At 31.8% G+C, this 17481-nt stretch overlaps 1 protein-coding gene across 4 annotated transcripts in view; it reads right to left on the reverse strand.

Moving 5' to 3' along the window:
• The window catches only part of LOC108747518 (membrane metallo-endopeptidase-like 1), a 33966-nt gene that overhangs the window by 5763 nt on the left and 10722 nt on the right, over positions 1–17481 (reverse strand). For 2 of the 4 annotated variants that reach the window (XM_018485072.1, XM_018485071.1), the window contains exons 2-3: positions 3492–3631; positions 1–112 (exon numbers count right to left, since the gene is read on the reverse strand). In XM_018485072.1, the coding sequence (XP_018340574.1) occupies positions 1–112; positions 3492–3631 (252 nt within the window). Of the gene's footprint in view, positions 113–3491; positions 3632–15986; positions 16338–17481 lie in introns of those variants that run through there. The other 2 variants (XM_018485074.1, XM_018485073.1) reach the window with 2 other exon arrangements.

Here is a 17481-nt window from a genome sequence, read left to right on the forward strand (position 1 = left end):
TCAGATGTTAAACAGACATCATTGCATTTCGCTATCCGTGTTGTGTTCTTCGGTATTTCCAAACCGCTTAACGCCTCGGCTGTGGACGGTAGCATCTCTACGTTAACAGTATCTGTTCTCGTGCGGATGCAGGTGTGATTGCAGGTGCGAAAAAAAATGCATAACAGCAACAAATTAATGAATGCGAAGCATTGAAACATACAAGCCGTGATAAAATTTAAACTGCATACACAATGAAGTTTGATATCGTGTCTCTCTCAAGTTGCTAACATGTGTGTATTGTGTTGTATGTGTTATATAATTAGATCTATTATCAATTTATTTTATCAAAAAATTCTTCTAAAATCTCTTCCTCTTTTTTTCTAGAAAATTCCGCAGTGTAAAAAAGAAGATATAATTCTCTCGTAATGACAAAATTTAATCAATTATTTATATCTATAATATATAGTCAATATTACATATAATGATACGAAAACGGAAATCAATTCTATAGAAAATAAAAAAACAACGAATCTTCTAAATCGGATGCAAAAACTATATTGCACATTAAGAAACAATTTATTCCGTCCTTTTGTCTTAAAAATATTTTTATTACGAGAGACGAATGAATGCATGAATTTCTAAAAGATTATCTTTTAATTGATTAAATTAATTGATTAGATTGGAAATAAGTTTTATAATAGCGTTTCTCTTTTTTCCTTTCTTCTTCTCAATCCAATCGTATTTACATAAAGGTTGTACGATGTTTCACCAATTATTATTCTTTGTCGGATTGCATATGTAATCACTACACGTGTTCACACAAGAAAAGGCAATATCAAAAACCGAGTTCTGACTCGTTTCATATTCTCCGTCAATTTTTTAAAAACACTCCGAAAATATCTTGAATACATCAGTAATGACGCTATTGTAAGCTCGATGCCAAATCGACGCGCAATCAAAATATTAGATCGTGGGGGGTGTGCACGTTGTAAACTGACGTGATTACGTTTAACGGGCTTGTTACTATAATACAAACACGCGTAGCGAGTGAATAATTCTCAAAACAATATTTGTTCATTAGAAATAAAATGCGTCAGAATTACCCTTTCGTTGACGTCACTTCGATTTGCACGTCATGAATTTCGCGGTTAAATTCATACAAAAATGTAATGCAATATGACGTAAGCAGTAAGGAAATCGTAACATTGGATTCACTTCTGGCCTTTGGTTTCTATCGCGATTGGCCAATTCGTTTACTGCTTACCTACATCTTACTACTTTTACATTTTTGTGTATGTCATGGATTTTATCTTTTTAAGGTAGTGTTACTTTTTCGTGGATTTAATTAATGTGGGACACGTCATTGTATGAAGTATTAATCAAATGATAGAGTCTTGTAATCCAATGCGGAAGTATTTTTGTAATGTAATTCTCTTTTTTGCGTTTAATGAGCGGGTGGAGCATTTTTATATGAGGCGCCGATGTAGAAATAAAATTTACGATGACCGCGCTGCAATTACGCGTCTTACTTTCGCACAGTTAAAATTTTTACGATACTGGTACGTACCGTTACTGAACGGCTTCGATCGTAAACATATTCATCGGTTGTTGCGCATTAAAAAACATCTTTGGATCTTTCTTCCGAGATGTCAAAAAGAAAACGACACGTGGATTCGTAAGAACCATGATAGAATAATCATGACGATACTTTTAACGGCAAATAAAAGCGTACAATTTAAGTACTGTTAACATCTTTCTGGCATCAAAATAAATTTTGCTTTTTTATTAGCAAAACTTTTATTACGCATTCCACATTCTTCCTCCAAATAGCATTTAATTTGTAAATGAATGATTTATTTTTTATCAAGGATGAGACACGTAATAGGGATAACTCGAACTATTTCAAGGTATTAGAAATTATTGTGTGTTTACAGATTCCTATAATAAATCAGAAATTTATCATTCTACGAATTAAAGTTAAAAGTGAAAATATTTTTTTTGTCGTGCTAGATTCGCGAAGTGTGTTAACATGCCATATTTTTAGTTTTAATTTTTTCATATAAAAAAGGCGGGATTTTTTTTTATTTTGCTAAGGAGTTGTAGAAGTGTAAAAAGTGCTACTGAAGCTATTATTATTTTTTTATATTAATAGAACAGCGTGCTAACTTCATAATCCAAATGTATATGTACCTGTTAAATTAGCACGACATTCTATTAACAAAAAAAAAATAATGACAGTTCCAGGGGTAGCTTTCGTAGCTTTACAGTTACTCATAAAAATAAAGAGAGTTATACTAAAAAATCAAAAATTGAAAAAGTAACAGCCGGAATTCTGTTTAAAAATGATTATAGAACATAGAATTCTGTTAGAACTAACAAGAAATGTCGATGAAATTGTAATGCTTTTTTTTCCAAGTGCCGTGATGTTTTGTTTAAAGTCTATTAAAATTGTCGAAATTTTGTTTTCAAATGTTATATCAGTACAACTCGAACAGTACTAACGGGAATCACGAACCTTTTAATGATATAAAGTTTTTATATTTGTTATGTCAGGAGTTGAAAGCAATTGTTTAAGGGGTTAAATCTAGATTTTTGCAAGTTGCATATCGTGTAAGCTATTACAAAAGTCTGTCGCTGCCATATTGCGAGGAATTATGATCTGCTCATTACTAGCTTCAGGCATTAATGCAATCGGATGATGTTAAGTAATGTCTTTGCCGCAATGGGAGACTAACGTACGTCTTAAGATGATACTTAGTTGTTGCAGGTGCAGGATCGGGATTTACAAATTTAGATTGGAATAGGTAAAGTAAGATATTCTCTTTAAAAAACTTTAATGTTACAAGAACTTTATTAAAGTAAAAGAAAGAAGTACTATTAATATTATTCATATTTTACGCAAAAAATAGAATACTTTTTAAAAGTAAAATCTAAGAAGATTTAGCTAAATCAGATCCTGCATACAGAAATCTCATATCGTCATAGCCTTTCACAAACACATTATACGCTTAGATCTTCTTTGTGATTGCGCGTTTAAGATTATAATTTTATCTTGTAAAGTAAATCGTGAGAAAAAACAAAATTGCATTATTTAATTTACATTAAAAGTTTAAAAGTTAAAATATTAGTGATATTCAGAATCATAAATTGATCTATAAATATTTTCTTTACCGTTTTGAAATTCAAAGAGATATATTTTTTATTTTAAATTTTTCCTGCTGAATCATCCTGTATATCTTTCTGTACGTTATTTCTAAATAAAAGCATATAACAAGAAAAGCAACATTCAATATTTTGATGATTCAGTTTTGAGATAAAGAAGATCTCATAAAGCGATTCATAAAAAGCAACATATAAGTGAGGTCTTTTTGATTTCAACATAATTTTCATAGAAAAAGAAAAATGCTGGTCTCGCTTCTGTGCTTCTCAGACAACACTGCATACTTGCAACATGCATGGTGAACGGCTTATGTTGCATTATAGGTCACTATAAAAGTAAGTACTCTTACCGGACTTGGTGTTGCATGTCGTGTTGGCCGCCAAAATTCCGATGGCGACCGCCAAAGCGATGCACAAGAGGAACCCGGAAACCGCTATCACCGTTAATCCGCGTTCCAAACCGGACCGCCTCTTCCACCATGTCGGGTTTCTGCACGAAAATCGTAAAGTGAAAGAAACGTCAAAATAAAAAAAAAAAAATATCACATTATCCTGAAATTATATCCTTAAAAGTTTAATCATATATCGCATATATTTAAAAAAAATATATATGATTATAAGCTGTTTTAAAAATATTAAATCAATAACAGGGTATTCTCCATTTTTCTCCAGGCAATGCTTTTACTCTGACTCGTAAAATGTATAGGCCCAGTTCCGCAATTCACGGTTAACTCTTAACCGAGGTTCAACTTCCAATTTTAGAATTGGAAAGAGATGAGAAACAAATTGAGCCTTAGCGTGTAATGTTTAAGCCCCCCTGAAGGGGAAGGATTTGCTTAATTCTCGTATTTTATAAACTTAATTTTATCTTTTAAATGAAGAATTTTGCAATTATTTGAATGTATCGCACGTGTCGGCAGTTGCAAGATATTGTTGCGACTTACTTTAAGTAGTATGCTTCGTAACACGAACTGCAAAATCCTCTCGCTGTAATCCTCACGGTAATTATGCATCGTGTTTCCGAGTTTAATCGCACGTGAAACAATGTTCGTCGTCTACGTATATTCTATGTATAAATAATGTATTGTACCATCGAATCCTGCATTCTGCATTATATATCATCTCTATGCATATTACGAAGAAATATATGTACATCTGCACATGGAATACAAGGAACCGTGGCATCGTTTACATAATGCAAATAAGGGCATTACGAAAAAGATCAATTATTTCTTGCCGTTTGCCTAACAAGAACGTAGGATATCGTTGCATATCCTCAAAGATACTTTATTTTTATTTTTCATCAATTTCGCGAATGAAATTGATTCTTCATGCACTTTTACATCGCCTATGTATTCACGTGTGCTGTCGACGCGCAGTAAAATGCCACTTGGATCTAAAGCACGTCGCACGTCGGAATTTATAGATTGCTTTTCCTATCCGGCGAGAGAATTGCCGTTTTTCACGATGGAGAATTCGCGTAGCGAACGCAAGGCAAACCGCAGTCGGATTTTTATCTTCGTCCCAGCCGCGCACCATTCGCTGCGTTTTATGTTTACGATCATCTCGCGAGATCGTGGCGCATTAAGTTCCTCGCATAATCGGCTATCGAGACCTTGTCCGAGAACGCGACGAGAAGTACAAACAGACTAAAATCGAGTGTACACAAAAATGTCGCTTCGTCAAGATTCTTGCAAGATTTTTGCATTTAGATAGAAAAAAAATAAAATAAAATAAGACAGTAATTTCCGCAATGGTAGTAGTACTATCTATAACATGTAAGTACTTTTTTAATCTTTCGTAGCTACGAATTCGTAACATTAACTTTACATTTTTCTATTTTTCTCACGTCCTTTTTTAAATAGTTGCGTAAAGTACAGATTTCACCGATGACGTAACAGCAAGAACAAATAACAATCGATTTGTCTCTTCTGACCAAAAGTCATAATTTATTATTGAATTTATCTTTCTTACTACACGGTTATTTATATTACCTTACTATGTTTCCTGGATTTGAAAAACAATCGTAGTTTTAACTGATATTGTTTTCTAAATCATAATATCGATTCGGAAAGAAAACCGTTTATGTCGGCAATCAGAATGTGCAGTTATTGATTGTATTTACAAGAAATGATCAATAAGGCAGTTATTGATTTTTGCCCTGCGTGTTTTTATCTCGCAAACAGACGTACCCACGTGCGCGCGTAAATACATCGAGTGTAGATACTTGTAGGATGATAGAGATGGCATAATGGAACTTATAGCGCGCGTAATGCAACGACGAGTGTATTGACCTCATCGAGAACGACACACGCCGAAGCATCCTCTGTTGTGTAATATCGGAGTCAATGCCGCGTATCGTCCGCATCTGATGCCCGACCTTGACCCTGACAGTATAAACGAATTTATGAATTTAATACAAGAGCCCGCGGTCCGTATTCCATATTTGTCGCGTCATTAAGCAATTTTATATATTTATCAATTAATACAAATCATTCTATCTTCAGTTAAAGCGGATCTCGGTCCTTAATAATACTAAATACAAATTTTTGCCAATACACACTGTTAAAAATAAAATGTTAGTTTTAACTTAAAGATGTATAGTGGACTTTCTGAGACTTTGAACATTTTTGCATGTCTCAAAAAGTCGACTAATACATCTTTAAGTTAAAATTAATATTCTATTTTTAATAGTGTATTATTTCAGTTTTTTAAACTGCGCACCGATAAGGCTTCGTCTGAGTTGAAATGTAATCGCAAACCGAAGATGAAATTCATCTCAAATTAAATTGATCGTCGATTTCAATAGGATTTAATAAGTGAAGCTAATAAGCATCTTAAAAGCCTGTAAACAATTGCAAAAAATTAATATATTTATATGCCGTAATCGCGTAAGTAAGGAAGAGGAAACTTGATATTTGTTTGGAGATTGTGAAATGTTATATGAAAAAAGTTATTTCTAGAAAATGAGGAAGAATTGTACATTATTGCTCCGTCTAACAGTTGAATCAGGATGAAAAGATAAGGTCGTGGATAATTTTTATTGGCTCACTATTCGATCGTTATTTGTATTGTACATATGTTTCAAAATAATTGCATATCAAAATATCACGAAGTGGAAGATTGTGGAAAAGCGATAGAGTATGATTATCCTCTGATTTCGCGGTATTTACCCCCAGGGCTCGGCGAGAAATTGCGGTCCGTATTCCATATTTGTCGCGCCACTAACCAAGCAATCAAGCCTCATCGTCGGATCGCGATGGATTGATCGGCGAGGCGACTATATGCGAAATTAACGTACATACAAGATCATATCTATATCGCAATTGAGTTGATAGCAATATCCGCGTTATAGAATATTCTGATTTAATGACTTAACGTAATTGCTGTGTTAACAAAAAAAGAGTACAATATTCAATAATTTGCATCAATATTTAAGGATTACAAATATATATATATATATTTCTCAAGTAGTGTACATTATAAACCGTTTAATAATGTTTCTATAAATTTACACTTAGCACATTCCTTTATATAGAATTTGCCAATCTATTCTGGTTTCGACACCTCACAGGGATAAAAGTGACAAAAACTCACCGAGTAGTCGAAGTCATTATAGTAGAAGGTATAATTATTTTTCTAGACCGTCGCCGATGTCGCCGACATGTACATTTTTGCAGATAATCACTTGACGACATTGACGAATTGAGTGTGAAAATAATCATACTTTTAGCAAATCTGCGATAAACTTTGATGCTGTATACACTGTACGCGTAATCGTGCACAAAGTAAGAAATGGTTGATTCTTCAAATTACATTTCCTTGGAGTCAAATTTTTCCTCGGGATGTATTATTTCTTTTCATATATTTATAAAAAAAAGCCCAAAATATTATACGTTCAGTAAAAAATATATTTTCAATTTAATTAAATAGAATTATTTAAGATATTAGAACTTCCAGACTAAGACCCGGCTTTTCATTTTCTAATTTAATTCGTGGTTAGACTTAACCTGATGATAATGTAAAAATTGTATTTCTCTAGCTATGGTTAATCACTAAACTGATGATTTTGTAGTGAATAACTTTTAAAGTTATCACTACACAACCCAAACTTATGTGTTGATAACAAATATTTTTATTTATCTATTACAGTAAAATTAATGATAATTGTAAGCTTGTTTAATAAGAAGATAATGGCTAAAAGTTGATAAGAATATACATGTATGTTACATTGTAGTTGTGGAGAGCTTCGATAACAGGCTGACTCGCCTCGGTGAAACGCATATTCCCTCCGCTTTTTATTAGGCTTCAGTTGGCAACAGTCGATCGTAAAATTATTAGTTTAGTGATTAATCATAACTAAAAAAAAAAAATACAATTTTTACATTATTAAGTTAAGTGAGGTGTCGTTAAACCATAAATTAATCAGATAATTAAAAATCCGGCCTAAATCAGTTTATAAAATTACATCGCGATCACTTGTATAATTTTTATAATATAATTACCGAGTGTAATTTGTAAATTTCCTTGGAAAGTGATAAGATAATCTTAGAACAGAAGTGGTTTCCACTAAAATGACTGCCTCCATTCTCATTGCTCGTATAATCAGCGTCCTGCCTCTCGTCGCATAGAAAATCGATTCGTGTGGTATAGGTGTTATCGGAACACCCCGTTGCCCTCCATCGGGCATGCTATCCTCGCGGATACGTTCACCGGTGCACGTGACGGCCCCGACGGAGTACCGCGACCGCGAAACTGTGTCGCCACAGGACCGACGGGAAGGCAAAGCGGCGCGAGCTGCATCGTAATGAAGAGACGCACGAGCAAGAAAGACGCGCGTGACATCGCCTTCACGTGCCATGACCTGGCGCCTCTTAATCGTCTTCCTGACCCTCTTCCCTCTATACGTTAGAATACTGTACCGTCTACATTGTGTCGCTTGACGCAGCGTTAATTCCGGAATGAAAGTGAGCTACAATGAATGCGTCCGCGTTTACCTCTTCAATCGTATAAATAATTACTCCTTTAGAAATGGGAACGCGGCGCTGCTAAATATTAATCAATATTAACTAATGATAGAATTGACACCTTCTTGCTAAATTAGTCACACTGAAAAAAAAAGAGTCTAGTAGTAGTTTACCAAGTGAGTGATGTAACGTCAATCAAATAATTAGTTAATAATAAAAAATAATATTTTTTAAATATTATATTTAGTAACTAATTATAACTATTTATTACAAAATAGTTATAATATTGTTTTATAATAATTATGACTTACTAAATTATTTATATTTTTTAACTTACAATATTACATTATTACATATATTTATAGAAAAGTAAAATTATTTTTCATTGTATTAATCGGACATTTGATTGAAATTATTTCACTTAATATTTGGTAGTTTCTACTTTCTTATTATATAGTGCACAATTTTTTGATAATTTTTTGTAATTTTCTCTTTCGGAAATATCTTGATTCAATTTGTATTCATCGCAAGAATTATTTTAATTAATATTAATAAAAAAATAATGTAAGGCACGTTAATTTTTCGTTATAATATTTATAATTCTGCCATAATAAAATAGATCGATTAAAAATTATTGGTAGGTTTGTTATTATTTAAAATACCGATAGAGGGAGAGAGCTCAGATTGCTGCTATATTTTCTCGCAGTCTCCAAATCCTTCGGCCCTTATTATGAACGTTTGTTTCATTATCTCAACAAACGCGTCGTATTTTCAGTATCGTGGTCTTATTATCTTTACAGTTCATTCAAAATAAGATTGATCGTATTATACGTTATAGTTCATTGATCTAGTATCTTTTTATGCGTTTGTCTCATTTCTTCGCTCCGTTCACACTCGCGATGTCGCACGACTCCTCGTGGATAGTTCTGATAACAGTACATTTTCCAATTCTCGTAAATTACACGATAGCACACATTGTTGCCTGACTCCGCGAGTATTATAATGCACGAGGTAATCAATCCTCACCAGTGCGTCGCTTGCTAGATATATGGTTTTTCAAGTTCTGTGTGAGAAAACGCAGCATATAATGCATTGTACTCTGATAAAATATAAATTATTACTTTTAATTGTACATTAATTTAAATTATATTATAACGATATTCGTTTGTGAAAATTCAGATCTGATAAAAAATACTTTTATAGGAATAAAATAACAATCGATAAATATAATAAATGTAATAAAAATTATAACAAAACAGTAAAATTATAAAATAAAATTGAATAAAGAAAAGCTAATGAGCTCAATAAAATTGTAACTATTTCGAAACTATCTTTGTTCAATCTTTGTTTTGTAAATTAAAAAGTATCTTTCAGTATTATTTGTATACATCTTTTTTGAATCAGTTATATGTAATTGTTGATATAATTCAAGAAAATGAATAATTGGAAAGAATTTCACGTTTGTCGTATTAACATGTTATTTTCGATATAAAATATCGAAAGAAACGCTGATGACTTAAAATCCGCGAGTATCGTGTGTGTAAATTTTTTTAACGGGATATATCAGGTGAGATGTATTTTTGACAGACGACAAGTGTCATAAGCTTTCACGTGTTTTCGATATTCCCGTTGTACGACAACGAGGTCGACCAGGGGCCAGTTTGAGTGGGCGCGGAACAACGATAACGACGATGAAGATGATGACGGTGTAACGGCAGATTTTCGCATTGGAGAAGGTCGCGTTTAAGCCAAACAGGCGTTTTACTCCCAATTTACTTCCAATTATCAAATTATGGCAGTTAGCGTGCAGATTAGCGTGACTTTTCCGACCTTTGTAATTCGCGTCTCGTGTAAACCGCAAGGTAAAAGAGGAAGACCTCTTTTAAGACCGCGAAATTAATTCTGATTGTCGTTCTTGGCGAACCACCGTGATTGGGATGGACTCTCTGGACATGTTTGGAATATCAATATGCCGCGCCTGGCATATTTTACGAAAGCCGAACGAATGCTGTTGAAAGTCATGAAAGATTTTTTCGGACACGGTATATCTCTTACGAAACTCGATACATGACAACTGTTCCAAAAATTAGCATCTCTTTTCTAAGTGTTTTATTTATTGAATAAATAATATAACATATGTATTTTCTGTAACGTATTCTTTCTAAATCTTGGAATTTTTAATGAAACAATCTACTATAATATTTCGAATAAAAAAAATTTTAATACATATTGTGAATAAATTATAATAAATACGTGATTTAATATTTATATACAGAAACGGGAAAGAATATAGAACTTATAAGTTTGTCATTTCAATTTGTATGAAAAAATATTTACTGATTATTGATTATCTTACAGATCATGTATCATGTAATTGTGTAATACTGTATTAGTAATTCTGGGCCACATGAAATGTTCAGTCAGCGATTCTTATGCGAGTTGATCCTTCATGATTTTCGCAAGAAGAAAACATGAATGAATCATCACTCAATATAAATAAGATTTCCTTTGTTTTGTTCGTGTCTTTTACAAAATAAGTTTCTACATAAAAGTAGAAGTATACTATTTTATCAAAGCAGTAAATTCGAAACTTTATAATGTTCGCTATATGATGAAAAAAAAATTTCAAATTTTTTGTACCGAAATTTTCATCGAGATAAATATGTATATAAGTGTTCAAAAAGTGTAAATATTATATATTACATATAATAATATTAATAATTGTATATATGATTATATATAATATATTCAGTTATCATTACGGTGATTAATATATTTTCAAAAGAGTAGATAAAAAGCCTCCGACAATTTATGACATGGCTCCGATGCTTTTTCTAATCTGCATATTCTTTTTTTTATTATCTCGTATAAATATTCCATAACAAGTGATAAGCGTATGCGTGAAGATAACAATTTGTGTACGTGTGAGATGAGACAACAAAATATTGTACTTTTATAACTTTATCATCTCTTTAACATAATATTTTGCTGTAAGTTTTTTATAATGGCTGATAAATATCATTTATTTACAAAAATTTAAATATATCATCTACAATTGCAGGCACAAAATTATAAGCATTTAGAATTGATAGATTGTGGAATATAAATATTCATATAATTATGTGTCGCTCGCAAAATACATTGTTAAATTTATACTTTCGTGGAACCGATTTATCCGAAAGTTGGTTTAGCCGACAAGGAAGTTAAATGGGATTGCTCAAATTTTACATACATATATTGCATCGCGACGGCGTGGTTGTCGTAACAACGTAATAACTCGATACAAGCGTTTGTAAACTTGCACCATGAGTCGTAAACGCTTCCAATGTTCAACGTACCTCGCAAGAGACTTTCACCTCGTGCAAATCAATCATACTTATAAATTCATGAGTTCATTTTCTTTTGCTACTACGTATTCACACATGTCGTTTCTTTCTCAATATTAAATTGTTTCCGTACACAAAAAATTTCTATTCAATGGGGAAGCCATTCGTATTATAATTATATCTTGCGTTCATTTTTAAAAATATTTGTATATATTTTCAAGTAGACTAAATATAAGGCTAAACATACGTGCAATGTTCCCCGTTTATAATTGTATAATAATATATAATTATATAATTATACAATTTTAATTATATATAATTACATGTAAGAGCTATAGTGCAATATTTTTTATTTTTCAAATGATTATAAATTACTGCATATTACATAATATAGTAGTATATTGTTACTATACATTTAGTTCTGATTAATTCTGAGCGATTAGTTCAAATTACTATATAAACTTTATATATAAAGGTATATACTGTAAAGTTGAAAATCCCTAAGCCACGCTCCAAACCACAACAACATTACCTCCTACGCAACAATCGACGTCGTATGGACGTTCAATCCCCAATGGCACAGAGAATTAATTCTGAAAATATTCTTCTTTTTTATACATATATAAATTTTCGGGGAAAAGAGAAAAACACTGAACAGTCATCGCTCGATGAGAATAAAAAACATTTTAATTTTCATCCTAAGGCTCAATTATGGGGATTCAAGATATCATTTCATCATTTTATAAAAAACAAAATCTTTTATTTCTCGTGACAAATCATACTGCGCTTTTTATCTTATTCGACGTGGGTTTTTAAATACGAGTAATTGAGTTGAAATCGACACATGATACTCGCGTACACGAATTTTAAATCATCAGCGTTTCTCATTCCTTCGATATTTTATATAAAAAATGACATGTTGGTACGACAAACGTGAAATTCTTTTCAATTATTTATTTTCTCGAATTATATCAACAATTAACATATGATTGATTCAAAAAAGATGTATACAAATAATACTGAAAGATGTTTTTGAATTTATACACATATAGTCTCCAAATAGATATAATTTTGAACTTCGGTGTGTTTCTCTGGTGGCACTGTCGCGCATTACTTGAAAATATCGACGATATAATTGGAATATCCTTAAAATGTTTGTGTAAATAACTTTAAAGTTAAAAGTCTAAATAACGACTTTAGGATATATTTTAGACGATCAGGATATATAAATAAGCCTTTTTCAGACACATTTCAGACGTCCAAGGACGTCAAATTGTTGCTTGGACTAAACATCATGGCGATACTGTTATTGTCATATATAATTGTAATATTATTATTATTATTATATGTAATTGTGTAGTATTTTATATAATTGCATTTGGAAACAAAAACGGTGTTGTAAAAAAATAAATATCTTCGTGGAAACGTCACAAAGAAATATATTTTTAACGACACTGTTGTTATCAGATGCAATTATATGCAATAATGACAGTATCGTTATAGTGTTTGAGCCTTAGTGACAATTTGATATCCTTGAACGTTCGAAATATGTCTCCGAAATATAGCTTGAAAATTTTAAATTGCAACAGTGCGCGAATTATAAAAATTTTGTTCGTTGTGTTCGCAAATAACAGCCACAATATCTTACGCGATTTTAATTTTATGAGTCAAGACGAATTTCCGTACCCTTGTACGTCAAGCGGTTTCTTTCCATACGAGACAAGTTATCAAGAGGGAACGTATTTTGCTGACTTTTATGATATATTCTTTACGTCTGCAAACGCAAGGTCAAGCTTGTCAAGAAATGGTGTGACACATAATTATATGAATATTTATTAACATAAAGGAAGTTCGCTAAGGCTAATACTTTTTTCTGCAAGGAAGGATTTTTTAAATAATTTGATTGCTCTTTTTATCTCTATGCGGCGCAATGGCCGGCCGGTTCTCGGCGTAACATCAACGCCTGGTACGTTTTATCACTGGCTGTCCCTGCGTGCATTGAAATCGCGAGATTTCTCGTTGCGCTAAAATGTCATGTTCTTTCATTTGCATATCTGAACCATAGCCTTAATAGACTTGCTCGTGTCGATACTGCGATTTGCCACGGTAGCCGATAAACATTAATGCTCCGATACGATACGGATGTCAGCTTACTTTACATTTGTTTAATAAGAAGAAATGTAAATGCTCTCCAAATAAAAATAATTGTTGACTCCACATTTGTTATAATTATATCATAATTTATGAATTTATTATTTACGAAACTGATTAGATTGGTCAAAATATTTTCATAATTCTTGAGTATTTGCCTTAGCTTGGCAATAACAGCTTTTTATTCCATGTTAATTGCAATATTTATTTTATTAAATATAATAAATGATTTAATAAATATGATAGAACTCTTTTATTATCTGAACCTTAGTCGAAAGAAAAGATATTTAGATAATTTTATCGATAATAATCGCTTAATTTTAAGTTTATTTATTCGGTAGGTATAAACGTAATATAATAAATGGCCTTTTTTTTATCGTTTCGTTCTATTTTTCTAATTATTCTGAGCTACTAGGTTCAACTCGAATGTTTACTTTCTTTTTCTAGATAACAGATGTTTGAATAATTGATGTTCAGATAAACAATATTCGTATAATAGAAGTTCTATTAGGTTTAAATTTAATCAATTTTATAGACTCTAATTCTCTATAAAAGTAAAAATTGTAATATTTTCTATTCTACAAAAAAAAATATATAAAACATAGATGATACGACATTAAGGTACTTTGATGTGTAAATCAAGATAACAACAAAGTGAAATGCAAGATGTGCAGACTGCGAAGTCAACAGATCTCGTATTAGTCTTATTAGCACAAAGTAAAGTTTGCTTGCCGTAATTGCAAGACAATGTCTTACATAATCATCATCATACGATCAAAACAATATGAAAATGATACATCAAAGAATACTTGTATTGTATAACAATATCTTTTAAATTAAATAGAATTTAGAAATAAGTTTGTAAATTCAACACCGTATACATTTAACGATTCATTTGATATCGAATGGAAATGAAAATTACATAATGGACAAATAAAATGTAAGACCAAAACTAGATTACATTCGATGCGAAACTGTGGCAGGTCAACGTCTGATCAAGCATAAGATATCTTTTTATTTTCCATTAAAAGTATCGGAATATTTCTCGTGCAGAAATTGCTTTATAATTCTTTATTTAAGATGTTATATTGCAGGAAGATAAAACTCTAAGAATGCATTGAGTCAAAGATCAATAATCGATAATTCGCATGATAATCGCGATTCGTTATCGGATTTAAGGACGCTTTCATCTCTTATGAAATACTCTCCCCGTATTCCGATTTATCTTATCGAGTTCCAAGCGACCAGTTTTTAACAACATTGCATAAGTTGCGGACATGTAGTCTATGGTAAAACTTTGCTAATGCACAAAGAAAAAACACAAAAAGTGTCTGTTCTGGTAGCGATAGCGTGTCAGCAGTTTATAACTGCCAAACACGTGTCTTTTCCATGTAAACGTATAAAAGTTTTCTATTTATAGATAGAAAAGTTAAAAAGATATTTCCGCGGAAAATATATATATATATATGTGTGTGTGTGTGTGTGTGTGTGTGTGTGTGTGTGTGTGTGTGTGTGTGTTGTTTACGTAGAAAAAGAATAAAGTCTGGAAATGAAACGAGAAGGAACTTTTTATTATCTGCTTGCGTTTTAAAATTCGAATTTATGAAAAGCCTTAAATTTTTAATTACTCAAAAAATAAAAATTTATTAGCGTCATTTTGAGGAACAAACATTGTGTACTGTGTATTGTTTTAAAAGATTTATAGATGTACTTGAGCTCTGAAAAACGCGCGGATCAATATTCAATAAAAGATTCAAAATGTTATTGTTACACAAGTAACGACAATTGATTGTTGTAAAAACTTTGTATATTTTGCAGAATGACTGAAAGCTTTTATAACTTTAACTGTTCTATTCATATAACCGTATCAATGTTTTTATTATTCTTTCTGAAATTGAAATAATAATTTGCATTAATTATTAATTGCAATAAATTGTATTTTAATATGTCAGCATAAATTGCACAAGTCAGAAGCAAATAATAAGAATCAATATATTTTTAAGAATGTATTTTTTATCATCATTTTCTATGAATAATTTAATTTCGAAAATAGTATTTATTCGATTTCTCTAACTGTAAAGTCGTTATAAAATAATTTTGCATATCGCTGCATTATGAAAATTGCATCAAATTAATTTATAAACTATCCAAGCAGAACAAATCATTATAATATCAAAATAATGTCAAAATGACTGCAAAATTTCATTTTAGAGTCACTTTGGCATCATTTTGACGTTATTTTAACGTCATTTTGCCATTACCGAGACTTGTTGTTCTGCTTGGGTATAGATAGGTGCACTTAGAGCGAGAAAAATTGTTCGGGGAAACACTCTGGTCAACGATCATTATTGCTATCGGCAATAATTGCTGTTTTGAGTAAATAACTATTGCGGCAACTCACTTGATAACCGTTTGCTTCATGCTGTTGGTCATCGTGACTAGATTAGTGTTTTCTATATCTTGGGTATGTCTTTTTGCCTTTGAGTCTCACTAGCACATAACCACACACTCTTCTGTCTTGTGTCCTTTTCTTTCGTCCCGGCTTTTACTTCAGCCGAGAGACCCACGGTCGTTTCCGGGATATCAACCGGAAACTTCTCGTGGCCGCTATGTTTTTCTCGTTCTTCTCACGATTTTTCCGTTATCTATTCTACGATTCTTCCTTTCCGGAGGAAATTAAAGAGAGAAGGAGACCGTAAAGGGAGGTTGTTGCCTTCCTTTCAGATACCAATTCAGATACCAATCTGTTTGGACTGTTAGCGTCGGACTGAAGTAGCGCGCGCGCTTCTGCTCGTATTTAAACGTCCTCTCCCTCCCTTCTGCGAACTCTCTTTCCCTCTCTCTGTCTCTCTCTCTCTCTCGTATGGAAGTTTCAGCGTTTCTCTTACGAGAACATTTCGCCAGTTTGAACGAAAATCCGAGAAAAATGTATTCAACGCGTCGTTTCGTAGCTCAAAAGAAAAGGGATACAAAGAGACATTTTTTTTTATTTGTATTTTTGAGATCTTTATATTGTAAGATATATTTGAAGAGAAATTTTCGCGGTACACATTTTCAAAGTATTTTCAAAGAAACTAATTTGAAAAAAACTTTTTTTTTTATGAAAAAACCGAATTTCTTTTTTCGTCCTCTCCTTTCTCTTTCTTTCATTTTTCCTCTCTTCCTCTTTAATTAATATATTTTCTTTTCAATATAAATTATCAATATGAATTACCGAGATACTACGTAATCTTAATATCCAAATATGTGACAATTAAAATAGAATGGATAGAACAATGTGAAGAAATTCTGAAGAAAATGTCGAGCTCTGCTTTTAAACTCTGAGTTTAAGCTCTGCATACTACTGATTCAGTTGATTTGAATATCAAGGAGATACTTCCTCATTATAGTGCGCTTGATGATTTCGATTTGTCGCTTTGACTTAAGAAACGTCACGATGCGAATCTGACAGACATTATAAACGAGCAATTTTGAGAAATCTATTATAAGTGCAGAATTATAGTCGTTTGTAAATGTTGTCATTGCGTGATGCTGCAAGAACTTTTAACAATGTAATTTATTTAGAACGTTCCAGGAATTCTAATACTTCAATCTGCAATTGTACACACTTAACTTGTTTAGAAATATTACTTAAAGAGCGATTATTTATTCTTCCTCAATTTTGAAAATATTATATTAAAAATATCAATTAAATATTGTATATAAATTCATTGTAATATGTATTGTATTAAATTAGATATGTATATTAAGATATATAATTATTTAGTACTCGCGATAAATTTGAAAAACATTAAATGCATCTATTTATTTATTTTGATTAAAATAGATATTTTGTGTGTGTGTGTGTGTGTGTGTGTGTGTGTGTGTGTGTGTGTGTGTGTGTGTGTGTGTGTGTG

Source organism: Trachymyrmex septentrionalis, unplaced genomic scaffold, assembly GCF_001594115.1.
Source record: "Trachymyrmex septentrionalis isolate Tsep2-gDNA-1 unplaced genomic scaffold, Tsep1.0 scaffold2, whole genome shotgun sequence".
Taxonomy (NCBI): domain Eukaryota; kingdom Metazoa; phylum Arthropoda; class Insecta; order Hymenoptera; family Formicidae; genus Trachymyrmex; species Trachymyrmex septentrionalis.